The sequence below is a fragment of the Platichthys flesus genome, chromosome 7, assembly GCF_949316205.1.
Source record: "Platichthys flesus chromosome 7, fPlaFle2.1, whole genome shotgun sequence".
Lineage (NCBI taxonomy): Eukaryota > Metazoa > Chordata > Actinopteri > Pleuronectiformes > Pleuronectidae > Platichthys > Platichthys flesus.
The window spans coordinates 11,411,938-11,430,680 of record NC_084951.1 but is presented as its reverse complement, the minus strand read 5'-3'; the positions used below and the strand labels follow the sequence as shown (position 1 = coordinate 11,430,680).

Below are 18,743 nucleotides of genomic sequence, written 5' to 3'. Positions count from 1 at the left end.
ATTTACGACTGAGAAAGAAGGTCATGTGTGCCTACTGTATGTCGTCCACGTGATGCCCTACAGGAGACGTGTGCGGGGGACGGTGGAGGCTGTGCGCTCCCACAAACAGTTGCTGGTCGAAAACCTCTACTGGAGTATACAGCACTATTATTTACAACATGTGTGTACTAGGTGTTCAGGGATGGAGTCAGACCCACCTCAGTTCAAACACCTCGGGGGGTTAATCAGCATCAAAGGCATCTTCTCGCAAATTGTGGTCAAATTCGTTGTGGTTATTCTGTAACTATAAAAACATCTGATTTGATGTATTTCTTGCACTGACTGAACTGGAGTGGAGCCGATCCCAAACCTGACGATGAGGGTGGTCACCATAAGAGCGGGGGGGGGGGGGGGGGGGGGGGGGCTTCAGCTAGTAATTAGAATACAGGGCTACAGATCCTCATCATCGTCTTCATCAGTGATGCAGTGGAGGGACAGGGGGACGGGCTGCATGCAGATGGGAGGGGAGGGTCCATGGTTGGAAACAGTGTTTGGTCACAAATCTAGAGAGAGAGAGAGAGAGAATAAGAGGTGGTCATCATTTGGAAAGATTGATTTGGACACACCATATTAATCATTTGTAATTAATAAAACTCATGAAATTGAACCCCCCCCCCCCCCCCCCCCAGAGTTTGGCTGCGTACACTTCGAGGAGTGCATTTATCTGCCGACAGAAATGTGCTTAGTTGAAATTGTTATGCAGCCGGCAGTGATGTCACAGGTTCCTGGAGTACACCTGTGACATCACTGAGGGAGAACGAGAAGTGCAATGGCTGGAGGTCAGTGAAAACAAGCTGCTCAGGATGGGTTTATGCTTTCGTTTCAGTTCAAATATTTTTTTTCTAATCAACTCATGAAGTTTTGATAATGCAATCTCGGAGCCCATGTGGAAGAATCAGCCTCTGGAGGCAATGGCCAATATTTCGGGGCCTCCGGTGTAAACAGCAGATATCTGGGCTAAGATGCTCCTTACACTGTTTACAGTCCATCTGGTTTCTTTATCACACATTTAGAACATTTCTCCACACAAAATATAACAGAGATACTTGTATACTTTGTATATGTTTTAGGTCAAATGAAATGTCTGCTGATCTCTTTTAACACCTATCTGTATATTAATGTAGATACATTTAAAAGCTGCTGCATTTCGGTCAATGTGTTCCGCCTCTTTTGTCTCCTGTTTACCTGCAACCAACCAAAGCCTCCTTTGTGTTTGTATGTGTTTGTGTGTGTGTTTGTGTGTGTGTGTGCGTGTGTTTGTGGTTAGTTACCCTGGGATTAACTCGCAGCTGTCTCCTGCTGAACGATGTAGTGCCTGTTTGTATCATCCACCTCGCTGCCACAGTGAACATCACTCCTTAATGCAAAGGACACACAAACTTCATACTCAGTGCACAACCAACTCTGTCATTATAATTTACTGCAAACAACTCTTACTGGACGACGCATTTAGTATCAGCTCAATGAAGACCAGCAGCCAAACTGACCAGTATTTAACATTTTCCTTTCACATCATTTTCCAACAGAAAATAATAAATTATTATTTAGGAGTAAAATCCCTGTTTAATCTAGAATAGAGTTTATTTTCAAACAGATCAAGTGACTAGAAACAAGAAGCAGCTCAAGTCCTCACCTGTTGTCATTGATGTCTCTCGTTCCACTGAGGTTGTTACCTGTAACAAAAGAGTGGTTGGATTTATTTATTTATCGAAACGGTCCATACTAATACTTCTTTAGTAATACAAATGACTTGAATTAATTGATATTAATTGATACAATGACATATTAAAACCCATTTTGTAATCAAATACATCATCATGTACATAGTATTATTGTCAAATACATTATTGATCATTATACTGCATACAGGTACCATTGTCAATGTTGAGTGGGAAGGACTCCAGGATGTCTCCATTATATTTGCCTGCTCTGTAGCCCAGTGCTGTGGAAACTCTGCGTAGAACACAGGAGAGAACAAATTAAAACCCTGGCACAGTATGTGAAGTTACAAATGAAGATCCTTAATCATTTGAAAATAACAAAAGTAGATAATCGTGTATACAGTGTGTTCATATGATACAGTTTGTTTGCTCTCTTTATATAAAGACGTGCCTGTTTAATGGATCTCTGATGGACTAGCGATGAACCGGCCTAACCATGGACCTGACATTAACACTGGGTAACATCAGGCAGAGGCAGAACAGGTCACACTCACGTGTTGCTCTGGACAGAGTTGGGGCTGCAGGTGGCGCTGGCGGCGCTCTGCTGTGATGCGCTTCCTTGGAAGAGGGCGTTGCTGTAGGTGTTGGCGTGTTCAGTGGCACGGATGTAGGTGTAGAACGGATTTGTGGGAGAGCAACTTGGCAGCTGCTTCGGTCTCACCGGCTTGGCTGTCGGGATGAAAGAGTGATGTTAGGGTTCAGCTGTGTCATTGTAAAATATAAATATATTTCCCATTATTAATTAATTAATTAATTCAGTCAAACGATTTGACCGAAGTGCAGTACCGATCTGTGCTGCGTGGGGGCGACGCATGGCGTTCTTGGCTCTCATGGCGTCCTTGATGCGGTCGACCTCCTGCTGATAGCGGCGGCGGTCCATCATGGCGCCCTCCTTGGCGTCCCTCAGTGCAGTCTCCAGGGCCTTAACTCTCTCAGCAGTAGACCGAAGCCGTTTCTCCAGCTTTGGAAGCTCACAGCGCAGATCTGCATTGTCACGAACCAGCTGGACGGGAGAGAGACAGATGAGAGAGAAAGAACGACACTCGAGAGAGGAGAGAAAAATGTAGTGCAGCTTCAAGTTGCTGGTTGAATTAAATAAAAGGCCCCCAGTTCCAATAATGTGTAATGTGAGAAGATAATTGATTCAAATCTATCCGCGACTTTTCCAGCCACTTAAATTTATTTTCGATTCACTTAAAACATGTTTAACTTATGTTAAGTAAATTAATTGTTACAAATAATGAGCAAATTACTGCTGTGTCTCTTGGAATGAAAACACCAGTCTCCCAGTCTAATGTACTATAAGGATATAAAAGCAGTGCAACCTGCGAGCAGTGTTTACATCAGTGAAAGTTACAGGTGAAGTTTCAGGCTCTTGATGTGTGTCTTACCTGTTTGTGAACCTTTGTAAGTTGGTCCAGGTTATTCTCAAGAAAGGAAATCTTCTGCTTCTGGGTGCAAGACCCCCCACTATCATCAGGTTCCATTTCGGAACTCTGCCGGAGAGACAGCGGAGCAAAAAGATGAAAAAATAAAATAGAAAGTAAGGTGGTGAGCTTACAGCTCGGTGATAGACCACAACATTGCAAGTAGGAAAAAAAGGAAAGGTCAAATGCCCAAAGTTACTAGTTAATCATCTAGTATTTTGCATGGTGCGATATTACGTCTTTGGGCCTCTGGATACTTCCTCAGTTTATTCCACTATTCTATATTTAAAGTAAATTTCTTGTGTCTCATACATCCTATCTAAAGGTCAAAAGGATGAGAGGGATTATGGATGTTGTTTTTAGTTATAGGTTGATCCGGGAGCAGAATTAAGGTCAAAGATTCCTTAAAGCCCTCTTATAATGAAAACCAAAAACATCCAGAGTCGCGGCCTCCTGTTTACCAGCTGCTTACTTTTTTAACCCTCGACGTGAGGTCTTGAACGAACAGCTTGCGCAGGTTGTGGAGGGTCTGGAGTTCGCGGGCCTGAAGAACAGACAGAATGAGACAAGGTTAGTTGTTTAACATAGTTTAATATGAAGGAAAGGAGAGACAGACTGAGGTAAGACACGACTGAACGGTACAAGGACAGAAAGAGAGAGACACAGCAGGGGACAATGTTTCAGAGCAGACGCAGGCAGAAAGATGAAGTAGTTATATTTTACTCACGACAGTCTCCTCCAGACCCCTCAAGTCCTGTTTGGTCTGCTCATGACGTTCATGCAGGAATCTGACAGAAACAACAAAACTCTCATTTTAAACATGACGATATTTGTTTATATGTCAGAACATTGTAGTATTTTGTTTTGAGCTTTGAGTTTCCTGTTCTTGAATCTAATGAGGAGATAAACCAGGGACGCTGGAAGTCTGTCAGTGTTGAGGGTGTAAGATGAAGTCTAGACAGTGATTATTCTTATTGATTTGAAAGTGCAACATTTGATGCTCAGAAGCAAACAATCAGCTAACTTAGCTTAAGGGTCTATTTCCAAAATAAGAAAATACACATCAGTTTACGTCTAACGTCAACTATGACTCATCTGTGCCACAGAAAATATACTGAATGTGTTAAAAATGGATTTAAATATAAAAAATAATGGCAGAATTTTCGGTCTGCTACTATGCTACTGTCAAAAGGTTACTGTAGAAAATCTGATTAAAGATTATTTAATTGATTTTAGAAAACTGTATTGCCTTGTTGTTGCTCTCCCTCACCAGTAGGTGATGCTGAAGCCCCCTAACTTTCAGCATCTTTGAGGTAGACTGGACTGTGTCCAATCACTCCTCTAATATTTAACATCCTCTATAGAGGTGTTGATCATTATGCCCCCAATCATCAACATGTACTGACTCTCATGAGTCCAGGATTTCCCTGACACTTACGAGAGCTCCTCCAGGCGCTCGCTCTTGGAGTTGTCCTGACTCTTCAGACGCTCAAAGTCCGCCCGAACCTGAGCCAGCTCCAGCTCCATCTTAGAGTTACGACTGGAGGAGAGAACACACACTCACGTTCAGGAGGATAAAGCAAATGAATATGAGCAAATTATGAACCCTAATGATAATCTTTGTGTAAAGATAGAAATAATGAATAAAGATGGTCACGGACTCATTTAGCTCATCGATGACCCTCTGCTTCTCATTGATCTCGTCCCGCAGGCGGGTCAGCTGCTGGTGATGGATGCCGCGGTGGGAATCTCCCTGCTGACGGACAGTCTTCTGCATTTGAAAAGAGCACATGCACAAAGTCTCTCAGAAAGTTCTAATACAATAACATTTTAAATCAACTAAATCTGTTTGACCATGGCGGGAGAAAGCACGCTGAATAGGAGGAAGGACATCACACAAAAAAATGTGATGTGAAGAACAAGTACATGTGATATTACACATTTACAGACAATTTAAATGTATGTATGTTGAAAAGAAATAAATAACTATAAAAGATAACATGTACATTATATTACAGCTTTTGCTGATTTGCTGAGCATAAAAATCACAAGATACATAGATCAGGGATGAGTCATGGTGACTCACATTTCCAAACAAGAGCCCAGGATCTTACTGGAAATATTTGAGCTGTAACTCTGTAACTGAGCTGCTCAAAAGAAGCTTTCAAAGCCAGCTCACTTCTCCATTCTTTGAAGCTGATTTCCTCCGTTCCCATGTCAGAATTTAAAGTATCTTCTTACCTTCACATTTCCCTCCTCAATCTCGCCCTTCTCTGCATCCTTCCCCTCGAGCAGGGAGTTATCTGGAAAAATGACGGAAAGAAGCATTTAGTTAACACATAATAAATTCCCAATATACATTACAGTAGCACAGTTTTCTCTTGCTTGCATATTAAGTATTTCACTGTTGTCATGTTACCCTGGTCTTGCAGCTTGGCCAGCTCTTCGCTCAGCGAGTCGTGGCTCTCCTCCAGCAGCCTCTTCTTGTGCTCCACACTCTGCATGTACTCCGTCAGAGAGCGGATCTTAGCCTCGTGCTGCACAAACACAATCACCCACATCAGATCACAAAGGGTGCCTTAAAACCCCGCCACGATGAGCATGAAGATTCTCTACAAATACATTTCACTTTCTCAATTTTGCCTGGTTCAGTTTTTCCAAGCTACATCACTTTATTGGTGCCACATCCCTTCCTGTCTCCCTCCCTCCGTCCCTCACCTGAGAGATGAGGAGCTGGCAGGAGGAGAGCTCCCTCCCAGTCTCCTCCATCTTGCGGTGGCACTCCAGCTGCATGATCTCCAGCTGTCGGCAGCGCTTCACCATGCTCTTCACCTCCGACTTGATCTTGCTGATGTAGAGGCGAGCCACCGTGAACTCCTCCTCGATGGCGCCGCTGATCTCCACCGGCTGCAGGTCGGAGGAGAGATGCAGATCAGTATCTGTTCGGCCGTCTGTTTGAAACGTCAGTCAACGCTTGGGATTCCACTCACCAGCTTGATCTCGCCGTTGCCCACGATGGTGCTGAACTCACTGAGGTCCCTCATCAGGCCGTTGAGGACGTCAGCGATGCGTTTCCTCTGCTGACCGCTCACTTCCTGCATACGAGACAGCTCCGCCTCCAGCTCCATCAGACTGGCCTGTCACACAGAAGAAGAGTCAGTAACTTTTCTAACAAACTAGATCCTCCAGATCTCAAACTACAGAGGGACATACAACTCACTGACTTGGTGATGGATGCCATAATTTATATATCTAATTTCTAAAACCAGTTCGAGGAGCATTAGGACTTTGTATATGGATGGTTTATGTATGATTTCATGAGAGTCAGATTCATGACCAATGAGAAAAAGCCATTTAAAATGATCAAGTTGCTACCTACAGCGCCACCTTCAGGTAAAATATGTATAAAATATAGCAGGGTAAATGTAGGGTAAATGTAACCACATTCTTCCACCATCCCTCTTGTATCCATCTAGTATTTTTTGCATTGTCCTGATAACTAACTAACAAACAAATAAATCTCCATGATTGAGGTAACGAAAAACATACGAGGACTTAACCTCCTTGGTGGAGTAAATAAACTGTGTAAAAATGCTCTAAAGAGTTTCCTCCGTTACCTGATTGCAATCTCATTCCTGCATTTTGTTTTATTCATGATCAACTGCACTGCTACAGCAGCTGTTTGTCTCAGTGGGGCAGTCAGCTAGTGACTGGATCTTTCTGTTGCACCTCCAGCTTCTGACTTCAGCACAAACACACACCATACATCTTAAAACATACCATTTTCTGGGCCAGTTGGTCGGCCAGCAGCTGGTTCTGCAGGCCTTTCTCCTCCACCTCCTGGCTCTTCTGGTCATAGTTGATGGCCAGCTCCTCCAGAGCCTGAAGCACCTCCTTCACCTCAGCCTTGGCACAGTCACTCTCCACCTGCAGCCTGCCAAGCTCAGCCTGGACCTTGTCCCCGTCCCCACGGGATGAGGCCAGGAGCTGGAGGAAGGGAAACATGGTGAGTGTCAATGATAGGGAGACAATTAGAGAGGCTTTAAAATGTGTGTGTGTGTGTGTGTTTGTGTGTGTGTGTGTGTGTGTGTGTGCGTGTTTGTGCGTGTGTGTGTGTTAGCGTGTACCCACCTCATCCTGGTCCATCATCTGCTGCTTCAGTTTCTCCACAAACTGGCACTGCAGATTGATCTCATCATCCTGTATTAATGATAGAAAATCCAACATCAGTACCACCCGCACTGGAGAACTTGCATGAGTGTATAATCAGCCGTGACACAGACAGATTCATCTTGCCTAATATTTATAAATCCATAATGAAATTTCAGGGAATAATGCGTTTCAGGGGTTTGTATAATCTTTGATTAAATAAACTATTATCTTCTGAAATATAATATAAGTAATACATATCTGCAAATATACCGTTCAATTGAAAAGTGAGACCTAAGTTGTTTCTATTTGTTGTTTCTACAGCCAGAAAGTCTGAAATAGGAGAACAAGTGGGTGGTAAGACACGCAGCAAAGGGCTGGGTCCAAACCGAACCAGTGGATTGTCAAGTCTCAGGACTCAAACCTCTGTATTGTCTCTATCTAATGTAACAACAATGTTTGTGCGTTTGAACCTTGTCATCCAGGTGCTTGTACAGCTTCCTGATCTCCTCCTCGTACTTCTGACGCTCCTCCTCGGAAATACGGACCACAATGGAGGAGGTGTCGTTGTCCAGAATGGGGCGCTCCTCCACAGTATGGATCACCACGTCGGCCGTAGTCTGCTCTGTCTCAGGCACCTCTTCTCCTGAAGGCAGGGATGAGGTACCACAGGACATCAAAACATGTGCGCTAGAGTTGCTGTTATGCTGCAGAGACAAGGCTTCTTGTGAAAGTCTCTCAGTCGGAAAATATCGATGACTCACCATTCCTCCAGCGGTTGAGCTCGGCCTCCAGCTTGGTGATGGCATCCTTCATGGTTTTGTTCTTCTCCTTCTCCTTCTCAAACTTCTTCTTCCACTGCTCCGCCGTCAGCTCCAGGTTGATGGAGGCGGTGTTCCTGATGGTCTTGGCACTGTGACAAAGACACAGAGTCCCCGATTAACACATCTTTGAAGTATCTCACCTAAAACCACTTCAATAAGAAATTTTGGTGGAGCTGTTCACAACTGATGTGTATCTGAGATGTGGCTGCATTTACTGGTTTAATCATAAAAAGTGTTTTATTTTAAAAGCTTCTTATATTATCCAATGTGTGGTGAAGTTCAAAGTGCAACCTTGTCAATAAATATATCAAATAAATGTAGTGGAATAGAAAGTACCATATTTCCCTATGAAATATGGAGAAATAAAGCAGCATAAAGTACAATACCTCTAAATTGTACTTGGGCACAATACTTGAATAAATGTACTTTGATATGTACATTGCAACGGGTTTTATTCAAGTGAACAGTGTTGTTTAGCATCTGCATCTTCTCTGTTTGGATTTTAGGGTATGCCCAAACTAACTCATTGGCCTACTTACTGTAATAGGGGAACAATAATCAACACAGCAAGATGCGGAAAAACATAAATCACGTTTTGTGGATTGCTTTCTTCCTTGAGTAAAATTCAAAACTTCTTTTTTAACCTTTACTTAACCAGGAAAGGTTCCATCGGGTCCGGGAAAAAAACAGATTATTGATCTCAATCCAAATTAGATGAACTCTGCCTTGTTTTCCTCCTCATGAGTGAAACTACTTAAAGTCATCAGTAACTATGATGATAACAACAGTGAAGTGTGCAGTGTAATTGTGCACCTGCCATGTCTTGATATTAGTCAAACATGGTCACCATCCTGCTTCAGTTTGTTTTCCTGCTTAATGTAGAGGTTATTTCAAATCTACAATGTTTTATTCTGAAAAGCATGGTTTCTTTCCAAAGACAGGGGTATCTACCGTTGGCCAAACATCAGAGTCGACTTGGTCTCTGTGTCGTTGTAGCTGGAGGGAGAGCAGCAGATGAACATGGTGGTGCGACAGTTGCCACCGAGGGAGTCCTGCAGGATGCGGGTCATTTTGCTGTCACGATACGGCACGTGAGATTTCTGAAGGAGAGAGGAAGAGGAGGAGAGAGGAAGAGAGAGGATGGGGGAGGAAGAGCGACGCAGAGGGGGGAGGAGAGGAGGAGAGAAGAAGAGGATACATTGATTGTGCTGGATTGAACTCATCTTAAAAGTACCAGTGACAGTTTTGGTGATTGACAGTCAAACATGTTGAGTCGGCAGAAATAAGAAAAGTGACAGAGCTGCAGTACATGAGTCTCAGAAATGAGATGGAGATTTGCCACATTATATAGAGTCCCATTTGTAGGAATGAAGGAGAACTCCACATGTTTCAGTTTATTTTGTCAGATTCCACAAATAAATCTTTCAATTTCAAATTTCATTTTGCCTAAATTGAAAAAAAGGAAATATATCGACTAATTTACATCAGATCCATAAATGTCTCATATATTGGCTCAAGACAGATGCGGTCACCAAAATAATTTGTTGAATGAGTTCGGGTGGGAGTGACTCACCGTGCCCTCAGCCAACGCAGAGATGACGTTTCCCAGAGCAGAGAGAGACTTGTTGATGTTTTTAGCCTCATCCAGGACAGCTCCTGCAGCTCCGGTCTTACTCACCTGGAGGAAACACAATGCACAGCTCAGAATCAAACAACTGTTAAAAAACAAAATCTCTGAAGATAGGATGAGCTGCAGGTGATGCAGAGTGTGTCCCACCTTCTCACTGCCAGCCAGATCGACCAGGTAGAGCTTTCCACAGAGCTTCTGCTCAGTCTCCACATGCTCCTGCTTGATGTTGATCAGGAAGATGCTGTGGCTGCGGGAGCTGTGCTCGTTCATGTCTGAACAGGGACAGAAACAGTCGGGGAAACAAACACCAGAGGTTTGAGTGCAGTCAGAACTTACTGTACAAGTTCCATCTTCAATTGGTGTTGGAATTAGTGTTTTAGAGGGAAAGTCAAGAATTCAGGAATGAGATATAATCACCTTGGACTTTTAGCCTTGTTTTATTTAGGAATTTTATTATCCAAACCAAGGAAATAACATTCTCACAGTAGAAATTGAAAGAGGGACTTCCATTGATCATCTGTTATTAAAGACGTTTATTTTAAAGATTATGTTATTGTGTGGCGTTCACTATAAACATTCAGCCACCAGGCCGATTTTTTTTTTTTTAAATCAATGAGGACATAGATGTTTTAGAGCAGACAAACTCTTTTCTATGTGACTTTCTCCTGTTAAGTATCAGCAGTGTTTACGATCATGACAACTTTTTCCTCCCATTTATGTTCGGGAATTCAGAGCAGTGCGTGGGTATTTGATATGCACATCCTTTTTAACAGGCATCCACTGAAGCAGAAATAAGTCCCCACTCCCAGTGCAGATAAGACTGATCTGAATGCCTGTAGCTTTATTGGGCGTCCTCAGAGTCAGAGAGTTCAGGTTTCTCCAAGATGATATCTAAGGGCCTGAGCTCAGTGTCTGCTATCAGCCCACCCCTCTGCAGCACGGTGAGTCAGCAAGCACCGACAGGAAACAGGCTGAGGAGCTCTCACTAAATCTGGCCCGCTGCTGCGTACATTCATCCAACTCGTCAGGCTGGATTGTTGTAGAATTGGATTCTTATCACATAATTACCATTAAAATACTTTGTATTTTAAGAAATATGATTTCTGCTCCGCAGATCTGTCCTTCTCTTAGTGTGAGTTACTTTCCCCTTTCATTATTTAAACGAGATATGATCTATTTCATTTGTCATCTGTCAATCATACACATCCATCATCTCTCTGAAAAACAAAAAATCTATACAAATGAAAGCTCACATGATTCTTTACATAATATATATATGAGCGGATCTTATTCAATCCCCTTTTCGATGACACTGTGTAATTCAAAGTCATAACACAGAGGCAGAAATGAATACTTATATAATTTTAACATGCAGCAGGGGCTCATCTTCTACCAGAACGAGCTGCAACTAAGTAGGAGGAGGAGGAGTTGCGTTTCATTGGTCCGTCTGGTAAGAGACTGGTAACAGATCAGTTCAATGGATGGATGATTTATGACACCAGTGTTCTTTTATAGTGCTCTGCAACAGACTATTGATCTGAGCCTTGGATTTGAATCCATTAAGACCCACTAGTCTCCAACCAGAGACACTCTGTAGATGAGTCAGTGCTGATGTCTGCACAGAAACTGTCAGTAGCTGGACTCCAGTGTTACATTACTGATGTAAACACATTTTGAACAGCACTAGCCTTTAATTTGATCCTATATTCAATTAACTATATTTTTAATGCAAGTCTCACTCTGAAGATGCATTAACTCTGAAGAAAGGACTGAATGGGTTGAGATGTATTTATAGTGAAGGAGTCCCTGTGTTTTTGTTGTGATCAGAGAATCCCAGACTTCATCTGATCCCACTCTTTTTTCACCTCTCTGCGGTCAAATTCAGCAAAGGACTCTGACTCAGAAATAATAAATGAATATTTTCATTCATTAAATAAACAAGGCAGTACATATACTGCTTTATTGCTGATAGAGTTCTCAGAGGAGGTTTCTTTATTGTATTTTTATTATTTTTTCTTTTGAGATACCTGAAAACACCAAATCTGCAATGATAGCAGGTATTCAAACTTGTTTCATCAAAAATTATTCTTTGCTTAAAAAAACAATTATAATTACACTTCAATTATGTCTCATACAGATAAACAGGTAAAACCAATATATTCCTTATCAATAATGTGTTTTGTCTTTCAATATATTACATATCTACTGAAATGAATGAGTATAATGACTAACCTAATTAAATGGTAATGAAGTCATCTGTTATCTTTATGCTTTAATACCGTTTGTGAGCCAAGGCTGAAGCTACTGCATCACACTGATCGGTACTGGAGTCATTAGTCAGACGTTATTACTGGACCAAAGGGAGTGAGTCAGCAGCTCAGAGGAGAAAACCAAGAGCAGGGATTACGTCAGATCCCGGAGCTTTTATTGTTGAAACATAATTAAAAGTAAAAACCCTGATGCTAGTTGACTGAACACTGCCCTGCCACAGATTATCGTCTAGTTTTAGTTATTTGTTTTACTTGCTTGTGTTTTATTAAACCAATGTAAAGTGTCTTTGAGCATTGTTAAAAGCATCTGGAATAGTATAACACACTGTAACACAAAGATGACATAACAGGACACAATAACAGGCCACTCAGCGATGAGTTCACGCATCAGTGACGAGCTGCGAGCGCCACCGACGAGAAACCACGACCACGTGCTCTCATGCGCAAGTGGAGCGGTAAGAAGACTTCCTGCTACTGTCAAGAGCTGAACATGTTTCACTGGGAAAATTTGTATCGCTCTTTTTAAATATATGTAACGACGATTTCTAATATTCAAGTAATGTGATCAAATATCAGAATATCAAAAAAGGACTCACTGGTCACAGCCACGTGACGGTTGCTTTTGCCCTCGTCGATCACATCCATGACCTCATCAGGGCTGGAGACGAAACGCTCAGTGCATCCCTGCCACGGAACAGGGGACAGATTTAATGCAGAGGATCTACTGAAGACTGATTTTTGACACTATGTAAAACAGAACTGTCACAAACCTTCACATAGGGCACCCTATTCTTATCCTCATGGACAGACAGGTTGGTCTTTGTCACTGAAAAATAAAGAAGGATTATAATAGTTTATTCAAGTTCTGAAAACGAAGTAGTTGTGGTGGTGCATTACACATTATTGTAGTCTGGAAACTCAAAGTACTTATAAGCACTAACCATCCAGCAGGTCACGGATTTTGTCCATGTAGATTTCAAAGTAGGAAACCTGTTGAGGAAGAAAGGACATTTATTAAACCCCCCCAACAAATTGTGTTTACTTGTTTTACAGCATTAAAATTCGAGCAACAAGAGACAAAAGTTAAATTATTATTATACTAATCAAAAACAAAACTGAACTGTGGATACAGGGAGAGAGTGGACACACACAAACCGACCCAATAACACAACATAAGACATTAATTCCTCACATACCTTGATGTGGAATTCAAGGTTTTCATCCATTGCAAAGATGTGGTTGAAAATGTCCTCGGCGATGCGAGGAATAATACCCATCTGGTGAGGGTCGTGGAGTTTGCCCTGCAGATAAAAGTATCACTGGGTGTTAATACAAAAATGATATAAAATGATCATGTCTGTTAATTCAAAGTAAAGGAAAGTAAGAGCATTCTGTCATAATCACATATATATATAATGACAGAGAATCAATTAATAAAGATGAAATACATGGTGTCATTCAAAACAGAAATCCAGTAGGAGAGAAGACAGGGTCATTTTCAAATGGTTGAAGTAACATTAAAATGAATCTGGTGAAGACATGTTCAAAGTGTTTTATTTATTCTATAAAATGACCAGAACAGAAGAAAACAAATTTACAGTACAAACACTGCATATATTTAGTTAAATGAAAAGTGCACCTCCATGGTGTGAGTCTTCCCGGAGGCGGTCTGTCCATATGCGAAAATAGTGCCATTGTAGCCACCCAGCACATCTACCAGACAAAAAAAACAAGAAATGAGACCACAGTGCATATTTGAGGTACTTCTTAATATTTGGAAATAGGCTATTCATAAATACCCTTGACAATCTGCTTAGCACAGGTGTTGTACACCTGCTCCTGGGTGGTGTTGGTTGGAAACACACGGTCAAAGGCATAGGACCTCCCCTGTGAGGAACATGAACAACATCACAGTTAATAAAGGGACATATGAGAGAACATTTATCACCAACCTTTGTGGAAATTTCCAGGTTTCAACTAATCAATTTTGAAAGTTCTGTAATTAATCGTATATGTCTGAATTCTTTAACAGAGCACGTGTTAGCTATGAAGTGACTGGAAGGAAACTAATAAGGGTGAAATAATGACAATCACTGAAAAAAATAAAAACATCAACTTTGATATTGAATATCAACTGTAATCTATTGTCTGAAACCAAATTCAATTTTTTTTAAAACACTTCCCCCGAAAGCGAGTCGTCTATGTACGTAAGCTTTGGGAAATGATGTCAGCTCTGTGAGTCGCTCAGTGACTGACTCATCCTCATTGGCCTGAATATAAAGACACCAAGAATAGGATGTACACTCATCTAAAAAAAGTGCAACTCTCTTGAAAAAACAAATATTAACGCTATTATCCAACACAATATATTGCTGTTGAAAACATGCAACAAATGTATTTCTTTAAGGTTAGAAACGTTTCCTGAGATTATGAAATACAAAAACATATTTAAGCTTCATTTCTGGAAGTGGAGATGGGTCAACCACAGTTATATACAGTCTATGGTCCTAATGAGCTGTTACATTAGCATCTGTAACTCAGTAGGTTCACTTATTAAGATAAATTGGAAGGCTCATTCACTTTACCGCCAGGAGTTACTACAAGCTGCTGAAAGATCAACATGAAGCTGCAGCCAAGAGATGGTTAGCTTAGCACATAGACTGGAAACACAGGGAGGAAAAATGTTCAGTGTGTATGATTATATGATGTCTAGTGGGCAAATTGCAGATTGCAACCAATGGAATAGCCCTTCATCAACCTCTAATTGCAAAGCGTGTGGGAGAACCCATGGTGACCTTCAGGTAGCGCACATTAACGCAAAAGACCCTCTCTAGAGCCTGTGATTGGTTTGTCTGCTCCGGGCTACTGTAGAAACATGGCGAAGCAACATGGTGGACTCGATGGAAAACAGCCTGCTCCTGATTTAGAGTTTTAGAGTGAGTTTGCGTCAAACGTAACAAGAAGACAATGATTCTTAGTTTCAGCCAAGGGATCATACGCTGACGAAAACATTTAATTATGAATATTACGTTACATTTCTGCAGATATAGATCATCCTAAGCCCAACACATCGAACCTGCAGAGCTCACACTAACACGTTGCATCCTATTTGTTGCTTCAGATTGTTTTGTAGTGACGACAAAATGAATTCATCTTCAGAGAGAACCGGACTGGACGTTTCTCCATTACCAGCCTTAGTGCTAAACTAAGCTAAGCTAACAGTCTCCTGGTTGTAGTTTTGTATTAATATTTCGGATACGTATGAGAATGGTATTAATCTTCTCATTTAACTTTGGGCTTTTACAGAAAACAGGAGAGCCGTCGAAACCCATTCATTTAGAATATGAGCAAAGAATTCATTCATCTTTTGACGTCTCAGGGGAAGTGGTTGAATTAGCATTCTACAAAAAAACAACAAGAGACAGGAAATGAATTTACATTAAAGCTCAGTTAAAAGTCTATGAAGACCATTTACTTAACACTAAATATCATAAACATTAGAGCGTATGGTGGAGGCTTCATCCACAGGAGTACGGTTTGTTTACTTCAAAATGTGTCCCCAATACAGCAGCTCCACCTACAGCACAAACAACCTCTGTGAGACACACCGACGTGTGACTCAGCCCCGACGCTCCTCCCTGCATAAACCAGGCCTTTAAAGCCTCTGAATACCCCCCTCCCATCTGATACACTGGCCCACAATGCAACACAATAACACGAGCCGCCAGGACACGAGCCAGCCGTATGAAATGTCATCAACAGATTGATTCATCTCTGCACGCCATGACAGGGTGATTCCACTGAGAGGGGCAATGAGGAGGGAGGGACGGATGGACGGCTGGAGGAGGAACAGAATGAGACGTAAAAATGGAGATGGATGAGCGAAGGAGAGACAGTGAAAACAGGGGAGGAAAGAAATAAGAGATCGGTGAAAGACAGGGGCAGAGGAACAGGCAGGGGGATGGAGGCAGAGAAAGGAGAAAGCAGGTCAGTAAGTGATGTATGAGCTCGTTTAATGATTATTGATCCTCTTGCAATTAGAGGGATCAGTTTCTGGCTCTACTGTCCAGCATCATGCTGAGAGGAGAGAGGAAGGTCAGGTCCAAATGTCTCCATTGTCACAGGAGGATGTTTCAACGACATTCCCCCAACGGTATTCCTCCAATGGTATTCCTCCATTTCACTACATTTGACCCAAAGCTGAATATTCCTCTCTTTTGAGCTCTGTTTATTCTTTAAGTTTCCTTTAAACCTCGTCACACACGAGTTGCATGGTTAAGAAAAAAAATGTAATCTAAAGAGAGACCACCAGTAATATATGTGTGCAAAAATTGAATAAAACAGAGTATTATGCTAATTGGCCCCATTTTTTAATGATCTGAAGTTACATAATTGAATGAAATTGATGGACGAGCCTCTGAAATTTGATTTGACCTCATTTAAACTCAGCATGGGATCAATTTCAAGTGCGATATTCTGAATTTCAAATGTAACCATGAATCACAAAGCAAAGGTGGAGTCACTATTATAAATAAACAAATAGGCCTACGTAGTTAAACTCCATTTGTCTAGTGGGACTATTTCAGATTGTTTCCAATGGAAATCAAGTTGTTCCAAGAATTCTTCTGGAAATGAGAGTTTGTTTCATTGACGTATATTGAATAAGGCTAATACGAATCAACAGCACGTACTCCCAATTAAAAATTGAGAAAATGTGATTATATTAGAAACTAACATTAGAATAAGCCATCTACTTTCGAAGTTAATTGATTGAGCAACATTTTTATTAGGTAAACAGATGGAGACGTTTTGCTGTGTTGGATACATTTTGATAATCTTTATATTTAGTCAATTTCATTTTCACAGTTTTGACCAAAATCGAATTGTGGTTTCCTGAAAAGGTTTATCATTCACAACAAGTTAACAGTGTAGTCTGGTTTCAGTCCACCCAGCTAGTCACCCAGAGTCTATGTAACATCATCACTGACCTGAGACCAGCATCTGCTGACTAACAACAAAGAGTCTCCTTTATATCGGAGAATGAATTAGAAAGAGGATAATAAACTTAATCATTCGAGTGATGAGGCCCAGGAAAATAATTTGTCATGCATTACATCATTTTAATTATAAGGTTGTATTGGAGTGTGTTATGAATCAGAAGCACTGAGATAGAATTGATGTCCATACAGTAAACTAGAACCTAGAACTATAAGTATTTGATGTAGGTTATACATTTCATTAGAGTTAATGCAATGCACCTATATCATTGAGGGCAGATCTCCAAAGGCCCGAGTACGCACGACAACAACATTGCACCTATTTTTTGCTTTGTCATGTAAAGACAGAATACAGATGAGGTGGGGGGGATGTAATATTTCCATGTGCTGCACCGATGATCAGGTTTTGCTGCACAGCCCACCACCCAAACAGATGTCTCAGGCTCCAGCTGATGATTTATGGATGAGGGGCCTGCGTGTGCACAACAAAGCGCCTCCGCTCGTATACTCACCCCGACGGAGACGGTGTCATCGCCCTGGAATTTGGGCAGGAACAGGTCCCCGCGGACAATCTCCGACTGGTTGAGGGGGCGAAAGCGACACAGCACTTTTATGTTGCACTCCGCTGGGACGTCGGCCATGGCGCAGACTGATCTGGTGGAGGACGCTGCTTCCTGCTGGAAAGATGCGGCTGGAGGCGGACGCGGAGCCTCGGGGAGAGCGATGCGCAGACACTTGGACCTTCTTGGTGCAGAGGAGGCCGCAGGACGGGCCGGCTGGTTCGGGCTGAGATCGACTGCAGATGTATTTGTGCGCAGCTGGTCGGTGTGTCCGTGTCGCAGTGAGGCGAAGGAGCTGGATGTTGAAGTCAAACCGTGAAACGACCCGCTACATCATTACAACCACCGACACTGGCTCTGCTCGGGCTCTTCTGTTCGACGATCGCTATTTATCCGCCGTGTGTTTTTTGCGGGCGCGGCGGTGGACGTGCGTGTGTCCGGCTGAAGGTGAGCTGCTGCTGGAAGGACACGGAGGTAAAGCGGCTGATGAAGATGATGGGGACGGTGCTCGGCTCGCCACAGCGCCCTCTGTCGGCGGGTCGAGAAAGGGCGTGGTCTGCATCCGTCTCGTTAAAGTGGTACCCACAGCATCAGCATCACAGCTCAGCATCCCTCCCTCCTCCTTCCCACGGGAAGGCGGAAACCAGCCGTCACAGCCGAGCAGAGAGGCGAAGGATGACTTGATTAGTTTGCGTAAGGCAGCCACCAGGCCCCATGACGCAACCGCTCTTTCATACAGTCTCTGGCCCCTCTCCAACGCCTGACTGTGTGTCCTCATAGACACAAGACACCGTCATGGGAGGGCATGGAGGACTTTTGAGTCAATTCTGTTTATGAAGCCCATATTCACAAATCACAATTTGTTTCATAGGGCTTAACAAGGTGTGACATCCTCTTTCCTTATCCCTGGACTAAAGAAGGGCAAAACTTTTAACCTTTTAAAAACCTCAGAGCCACAACTGAAGGATCTTCATGAACTCTAATGATGTCATGGTTCATTTTTAGTGTCTTTCCAAGGCTGATAAACTGATGAGAAATAAACAGAAAAATAAAGAATGTTGCCACAGTTAAATTCACTAAATCCAATTATCTGGATCTGCAACAAATTTTCCCCAAGATCCACGAG

At 42.2% G+C, this 18,743-nt stretch overlaps 1 protein-coding gene across 2 annotated transcripts; it reads right to left on the bottom strand.

The window, feature by feature from the left end:
• Positions 1 to 385: 385 nt before the first annotated feature.
• Positions 386 to 18,121, bottom strand: kif5aa (kinesin family member 5A, a). Of its 2 annotated transcripts, none has more exons than XM_062392495.1 (29): positions 17,570 to 18,121; positions 13,860 to 13,947; positions 13,700 to 13,773; positions 13,257 to 13,361; positions 13,002 to 13,050; positions 12,831 to 12,886; positions 12,657 to 12,744; positions 9,938 to 10,062; positions 9,734 to 9,838; positions 9,112 to 9,260; positions 8,101 to 8,249; positions 7,810 to 7,982; positions 7,319 to 7,387; positions 6,968 to 7,174; positions 6,178 to 6,324; positions 5,906 to 6,094; positions 5,607 to 5,724; positions 5,429 to 5,490; positions 4,849 to 4,958; positions 4,626 to 4,727; positions 3,915 to 3,975; positions 3,660 to 3,731; positions 3,152 to 3,256; positions 2,547 to 2,763; positions 2,255 to 2,429; positions 1,913 to 1,992; positions 1,673 to 1,712; positions 1,311 to 1,393; positions 386 to 542 (listed from the first exon to the last, which is right to left on the bottom strand). In XM_062392495.1, exons 1-28 carry the CDS (start codon positions 17,696 to 17,698, stop codon positions 1,318 to 1,320), a joined length of 3,120 nt encoding a protein of 1,039 aa, XP_062248479.1. In that variant the 5' UTR covers positions 17,699 to 18,121; the 3' UTR covers positions 386 to 542; positions 1,311 to 1,317. The 2 variants fall into 2 exon arrangements, with proteins under 2 accessions (XP_062248479.1, XP_062248478.1); XM_062392494.1 differs by having other exon boundaries at positions 1,311 to 1,396; positions 17,570 to 18,118.
• Between the last annotated feature and the right edge of the window lie 622 nt (positions 18,122 to 18,743).

What these genes read in the sequence shown, in the direction of transcription:
- kif5aa (XM_062392494.1), bottom strand. Translation starts at nt 17,698, where the DNA reads ATGGCCGACGTCCCAGCGGAGTGCAACATAAAAGTGCTGTGTCGCTTT. An exon ending in GGAAGACTCACACCATGGAG is followed by an intron (nt 13,362 to 13,699) that starts GTGCACTTTTCA and finishes TTTTATCTGCAG; the next exon opens with GGCAAACTCCACGACCCTCA. An exon ending in AATCCGTGACCTGCTGGATG is followed by an intron (nt 12,887 to 13,001) that starts GTTAGTGCTTAT and finishes TTTATTTTTCAG; the next exon opens with TGACAAAGACCAACCTGTCT.